General features: G+C 49.0%; 2 protein-coding genes across 2 annotated transcripts; one reads left to right on the plus strand and one right to left on the minus strand.

Annotated features, from left to right (window-relative positions):
* Positions 1 to 83: 83 nt before the first annotated feature.
* Positions 84 to 1,940, plus strand: TRV_00659 (acyl-CoA dehydrogenase, putative; the record flags this gene model as incomplete). The annotated part of the gene is made up of 1 exon (XM_003025131.1): positions 84 to 1,940. One exon carries the CDS (start codon positions 84 to 86, stop codon positions 1,938 to 1,940), a length of 1,857 nt encoding a protein of 618 aa, XP_003025177.1.
* Positions 1,941 to 2,706: 766 nt separating this feature from the next.
* TRV_00660 (uncharacterized protein) lies at positions 2,707 to 4,322 on the minus strand (the record flags this gene model as incomplete). Its single annotated transcript, XM_003025132.1, has 5 exons — positions 2,707 to 3,085; positions 3,149 to 3,489; positions 3,519 to 3,768; positions 3,827 to 4,105; positions 4,162 to 4,322. The coding sequence occupies 5 exons, from the start codon at positions 4,320 to 4,322 to the stop codon at positions 2,707 to 2,709; spliced, it is 1,410 nt and encodes a 469-aa protein (XP_003025178.1).
* Positions 4,323 to 6,998: the final 2,676 nt, after the last annotated feature.

Consider the following 6,998-nt stretch of genomic DNA (forward strand, 5'->3'; position numbering starts at 1 on the left):
GCCAAAGATGTGTTAATGAAGCTCTACATCGTCACTACTAGGATAACTCCTATTTTGAAATCAAATTGTCATATTTTGAAGTTATGAAAGCATCAAGCTCGACGGAAGGGTTTTTCCAAGTCCAGCCGTCAATTCAACCCCAGATTCAGGAGGATGCAGTGCTTCGTCGGATCGTGTCTTTGCACCTGCCGTCCCCCCTGCCACCGAGCCTGGAGAAAGACTTTACTCGATTTTCCAGCCCGGTAATATCTAAGCCAGTTCTTGATTTTGCTGCTGAGGCTGAACGTAATCAGCCATACCTGAAACCACTCTCTACTTTTGGTATCGAGAATAAACAGGATCCACTGGTTACTGGAGAAGGACGGCGTGCACTTCAAGACATCAATATTAGAGAAGGCCTCATGGGGCTCGCTCCTGAGCCGGGATTGACTGGCCACGGTACACAGTGGAATACCCGAGTGTCCAAGGGCATCAAAGGTCATCTTTGGACCGCAAGTTCGGCAATGGTGACATGTCCAGGTAGCATGACCAATGGTGCTGCAAAACTGCTTAGCAGACACCTTGACAGTGAAAATGGCCGGATATTTGCTGAGGCGCTGAAAAGGCTTACAAGTCATGACCCGGCTATCGCTTGGACAAGCGGACAGTGGATGACAGAGCGATCGGGAGGAAGTGACGTGCGCGGCACAGAAACTGTAGCCCGCAAACTTACGCCTAAAGAGATGGAGGAGGATGACGGGGTTGATTCAGTGGGTATGCCACTGGGTCCCTGGCGACTTGATGGGTTTAAATGGTTCTCCTCGGCCACGGATGCAAACATGTCCATTATGCTGGCCAAAACGGGGGAGAATTCCATCAGTGCCTTTTATGCACCATTAAGAAGGCAAGTTAAAGGGAAAGATCCCCGGGAAAGCGAACTAAACGGAGTTCGCATCCAGAGGTTAAAAAACAAGTTTGGCACAAAAGCACTCCCTACTGCGGAATTGGAGATAAAGGGGATGAGAGGCTACCTTGTCGGCAAAGAAGGGCAAGGGGTGAAAGAAATCTCAACTATCCTCAACATCACCAGGACCGGAAACTGCATCGCATCAGTCAGCTATTGGGGGAGATCATTAGCTATCTGTCGAGCTTATTCTAAAGTAAGAGTGACAAGTGGAAGGCTCCTTCAAGACACACCGTCATACGTGAGAACACTGGCAAGAGACCACGTCAAATATGCAGCAAGCATGCATCTAACATTTTTTGTTGTGGCTCTTCTTGGTGTCTCTGAGGGAAGCAGCAGTTCTTCCTGCATGGCGTCACAAACAAATATATTGCCTCGGGATAATAATCATACCCTTGCATTGCTCCGGCTGCTCACACCTATGGCAAAGGCAAGAACTGCGCTCCGTGCAATTAAAGGGGTGCGAGCAAGCATGGAGAATCTCGGTGGGATTGGGTATCTTGAAAATGAAGACCCTATCCTGAACATTGCCAGGATTTTCCGTGATACTTGCGTTCTCAGCATCTGGGAAGGAACTACGGAGGTCATGGCTGATGACTTAATGCGAGTTGTTAAAGGCAGCAAGGGCCCGGACTGCTTGGATGCTCTGGATAAATGGGTGGCTCATGGCCTAAGGGTAGCCAGGACACACTCATTCACCGATGAGGCGATTGTTCTCCAGCAACTCTGGGCTGAATTCTTATCCTACGTTCGAACTAAGGATAGAGAAGAACTCAATCTCTATGGCAGGAAATGCCTGAAAGATTTAGAGCGGCTTGTATGCGGTTGTCTGCTTATCATAGATGCGTCTAGAGATGGTGATGGGGCTGCTAAAGAGATTGCTAGACGTTGGATCCTCAGAGATGCCATTCCTTCAACATCATGGACAGATGAAGCGGGCTGGGACAGCCGTATTGTATATGGGGATAGCGCAAGGACGCGAAATGCTCGTTTATAAACTGTCCCCGTTGCACTTTTTCAACGCAAATACATATCTCTATGTTCCAATCAAGCAAGATTTATCGCCTTTACAATGAATGGATGAAGATTTCAGATTGCTTTACTTAAGAGGATCATCTTAATGCCATGTCAAGTATATCCGTCACTCCCCAAAATATATAATCTAGTTTGTAATATATGTTTATTTATGTCCATCTGCCCTAGATCAAGGGAAATCTCAGCCCATCAAAAACTCCCGATTACATCCAAGTAATCTCCGTTCCACTTTAATACTTTTTTGGATACCCTAGCCATGCTTAGAGGTGTTTCGAAAATGCTGAATGCAAGAGATATAAAAGGAAACAGGTGAGAGATGGAGAGAAGAATGGCCCAATATGATGTCGTTAGTCGAGTTGATTCAGTTGCAAATGAAACCGGCTCTCTGAGGTTGAAGAAGGAAATCAATTCTCGGACGCAAAAATGGCATCCTTACCCTAGTTACCAGCATCATGCGTATCCAGCGGAAGCCAAAAAAAAAAAAAACATTGTCAAATGCATGTCTGAACGGAGTAACGAAAGAGTGCGCTGATATCGAGTATACCCATCGATGAAAGTATGAGCACTGATGAAGGGCCAGAACATGTCATTGCCATTCCAGCCCAGAAAAGGGAGAAGCCAATCAGACTCATTCTTTTAAGTTTGACGAAATGAGTTGTCGCGCGGGCGATGGAGGATACGCATTGTATCGCCAACAACAGGGGTTGAGGGGAAGTTGAGGGTATCGCTCAAGGTTCCGCATCAAAAAGCCCACCCATCCCGGGGTTCGGAGTGGGCTTCTGCTGTGCTGTATTGCTGGTTGACATACTCGGTTGGAGAGGAGCCATCATGCCAGAGCCAGCGCCTACACCGGCAGGGTTATTACTTCCATTATGGTTCTTAACGGGATTCCCGAGCAGATCCTCGGAAGGCTGGGGCTTGTGCTGTGCATTCCCTGGCGCAGCATCATTACTGTCAAGGTCAAGAAGTGATTCCTGAGCCTGGCTGGGTTTTACTGATTTTGGCGCTTGTGGGGGAATATCAAGTTCGTGGTTTACTTTTTGGCCAGGGAGAATCGCAGTAAATGCGAGAATTTGCTCTACAGCCTTAGAAGGGTTATGAGGATCACTAAGATAATGTCAGCCTCACGCGGATACAGAGGAAGGGGTTTGGTTCAGAATGATTGCTTACATGTGAGCATTTATAATCCAGTCAAGGTTCTCTCTTCCTTCTTCAGATCCTCCGGGGCCTCCTTGAACGGCGCGGAAAAGCTTGGGTCTCCATTCGATGTTTTCGTTGGCCCGAGTAGCGGCTTCTTCTCGCTGCCGGTCTTCAATCTTAGTCTTTTCTTCGGTTGCAAGGTCCTGGTTCCTCTCTAGCAATGCTTGAACCGTGCTATACCACAGCTTTTGTGACTCGCGGCTTGATTGTTCTTCAAGGGGTCGAGTTAGAGGGGGAGTGTGCTTTGCATGTGTAGCGTTGAAGAGCAGCTCCTTTTGTCCAGTCTGTCCATGGAATTTTAGTAAGATGTTCTGGTCTAATCTGATAGAAGTCGACATACCGTGACATCCTTTATGAACATTTCTCCATTCCAGAGACCTGACAGTTCATAGTACACCTCGCCGGTTTCGTCATTTTTGATGGTGCCTCCAATGGCATTGTATGTCCCGGAGAAGTAACCCCTGGTTTTGAATTCCAGGTCCGCAACAAAATGGTTCTCTGGGCATTTGACATAGCTGTGGTCTCCCAGCTCATATTTCATTTTTCCAAAGAGAATTCCACGAGCATACATGTTTGGCTGGGTTATAATGCTGAAAAGAGAAGTTAGAAGGTTTTACGGTTATATTGGGAGGGGGAGAGGCCACTTACTATCGCTCGCCATGGCCTTTCTCCTTTCCTCGGTTCAGAAACTCCATGTATGAGATTCCCTCCATCATACTTGCTGCGGAATTGCCCAAGAATCTGCTTCTCGGTTTCAAAGTACCGTCGATTCTGATATCATGTTCCGGTGCCATGAAAAAGTAGCTTGATTTGGGTGGGTGGTGTGACGTTTGTTCAGCAATGTAATAGCCCTTGGTGCCATCGGGATATTCCCAGTAGCCTGTGAATGTTTCTCCCAGGATAGGATTAAGGGGTTTCTTGACACCGCTGTTTTCGATCTGTCAGCAGGAGTAAATTGTTTGTCAAAGTATTTGGAGACTTACGGAGGTTTGATATGCCATCCGCTAAGGTAGAATTTAACCACGGACACGAACCGTTGGAGCGGGTCGTCAATCTCAGGCATCGGTAATAATGTCTCGGGATGAGCCATGAAGCTATAGAAGTCAGCAATTGGGCCTACCAAATCCACATCCACCACCACCATGGTTTAATGACTAGGAGACAGGAGGCGTACTTTGTAATTCTCTCCAACATTGATCGAGGCTCCAGAAGAAACGTAGGAAGTACAACTCGGCTCAGATCGGCCCCAGGCCTCAGCTGAGAGATGATGTGATAGAGTACTGCAAGCAGTGGGAGAATAGCATAGCACATTAGCATCGTAACCATTCCATCGCCTGGATGCCTGACTCATTTCCAAAATCAAGACATCTTCGGCAGAAACTAGGCCAAAAACTCACTGTTTCCCTGGTCCGGCTCCACGATCTCTTCCTCCCCTCCCGGGGTAGGGGGTCTGCTCGACTCATCTACTGACGAACGGCTGCCTAATTCCAACAAATGAGGGGAGCCCATGGGTTAGCGTTGTTCAAGAAACGGAGGTCGAACAGTTCCAGCAAACAAGAAACAGAGGGTGCAGAGGCAGTGCTATGCAGCCCTCCAGCTCTCCAGCTCTCCATCTCTAGGGTCATCATGACGTACTGTTGTTCGTTGGTGTCCGGCGGTGTGACACAGAGTTGGAGGGTGAATGACCGTGCGAACTGATCCCCGGTATTGGAAGCTTGGGCAACATGGTGGAATACAGCTCTCTGGCAGTAGATACAAGCGGTATCGGTTGGTTAGCTAGCTATGCGTGCTCTCTGCTCGATGGTTGTGTCCGTATGCTGAGCAGCTCAGGGCGAGTAAGACATCAAAGCGTGACAGACTGTGACTAGCTAGGCTGTTATGACGTTCGAGCGGCCGGAAAACGAGGGAGGGCGGATTTGTAGCCGCAAAGCAGGTAAACGGCAGCCTGGAAAGCTCTCTGAACTGGCTGGCTACCGGTGTGCTTCCACGATCGGCTCTTGCAACTGCGGATTGACAGCTGGATGGTCGAGGAGGCAAAGCTGGGCTGGGGGATGCGGCGGGATGGACGGTCGACGGCGGCGGCGCAGCGGTGGTGGTGAACAACCAACTAACTAGTTAACTATGCTAACACTAACTAACTAGTAGTAGTGAACAACGGGAGAATGGCCAGAAGGGCGTATAAATACTACAAGGCTCGTGTCTGCCGCTTCCCCTGCGCTGGATGAATCGCGGATCCTGGGCTGGTCGGAAGAATAAGAGGGTTGAGCGAGCAAGGCGAGGCGAGCGAGTCGGTGACGTTGGAGGACTTGGGAGGACTTGGAGGACTTTTGGGGCGTTTCTTTTTCCTTTTTCTTTTTTCTTTTCTCTTCTGCTCTCCTTTTTGCTCTAACTAGTTACCCTGCGGAGGGGTTTCCCGCCCGCCTGCACGCCATACAAAAGTGACCCGCGCTGCAAGTCGCTGTCTCTGATCAAAACCATTAAATTATAACAAGCTACGGAGTCCTAAGGGAACCTTGGGTTGCTATGTATTTACTCCGGCGACGCAGGCCAGGCGATGGGGGCGTGTAGGCCTGCGAATACTCGTTGCTAATATCCTTTTCTTTCCCTCGCCCTGGCTGCTGTTGGTGGTGCTGGTGCTGGTGCTTGTGCCGTTGCCGGTGCTGGTCCTCATCCCGCATCAATCGGTTCATAGGGAAGATTTAGTTAAGTGATGATCGCGGGGCCCTTTTCTTTGCTTTTCCCTGCCATGTTGGCTGGCTGGCGGAGGGCCTCTGCTGCATGGATTATGGCTCGATATGACGCAGTCAACTGAATATCTGATACTGCGGATTTTTGCCTCCTGAACTGCCTACTTCTGCCCCTCCCGAGGCTCTACATGTAGAGTGCTGCTCATGCTAACGGAGCTCTATTGTGTCTATGGTCGGTAGTTATATAGTTACTAGTTCTAGATCTTGGTTAATAAAAGAAGAAAAATGGTCAAACACTGGCAAGACCGGTCCTTTTTTGCAGGCACAAGACCTGAGCAAGGGATAGAAAAAGACAGCAAGATTCAATAGAAGATCGCGGGGGATCGATCCCTCACTAGGGCTACTCCCGACGTATGTACTCAGATGCCTTCACTCGTCCAGGCCCTTGTCTATCAGCGGGACATCCCCATCTGTGACTTCGTGGACAAATTCCATGTCAGGCCGGTACAACATAACATGGAAATGCTCAACAGCATGGACGGACTTTAGGGACTTCCAGTTGCGGAACCAAATGACCTGTGGACCAAGAGAGACGATGTCAGTTTACCTTGGGGACGGAATTGGAGAGAGAGAGAGAGAGAGAGAGAGTGTGTGTGTGTGTGTGCCTGAAGTGTCCTTCGGACCCTCTCCTTCATTTATGCATACCTTCTCTGCAGGAACCCTGCTGCGAAAGGTCGAATCCACAAAGTCGTCAATTTCCTTTCGCGCGCGAGGCGTGAGATCGTCTGCTACCGGATCGTCCTCAAAGGTAAACTTCGTCCACACTACCAGGTGGATGATGCCCTCTTCGACTCCATAGGGCCAGTCGTTGTAGAGGATCTTGTGATCATCTGGTTATCGCCCAGAATGCAGTCAGTATCAGTGCATGGCCGTAGTATTCATTATGATCAATCGAGTACGTCTTGTTCAATATGACAAAAAAAGGTCAACAGGCTATAACAAGTAGAAGAGCGAGCAGGGCTTATGCTACCAAATAAGGTGGTATATTTGGCCCTGCAGAGGGAATCAAGTTGACCCTCGACGCTGGAGTTTATGCATAAACGGCCGGCTTGAGGCGGGACAAGCGAATTAAA

The sequence above is a fragment of the Trichophyton verrucosum genome (assembly GCF_000151505.1).
Source record: "Trichophyton verrucosum HKI 0517 chromosome Unknown contig00063_1.f1.exp, whole genome shotgun sequence".
NCBI lineage: Eukaryota > Fungi > Ascomycota > Eurotiomycetes > Onygenales > Arthrodermataceae > Trichophyton > Trichophyton verrucosum.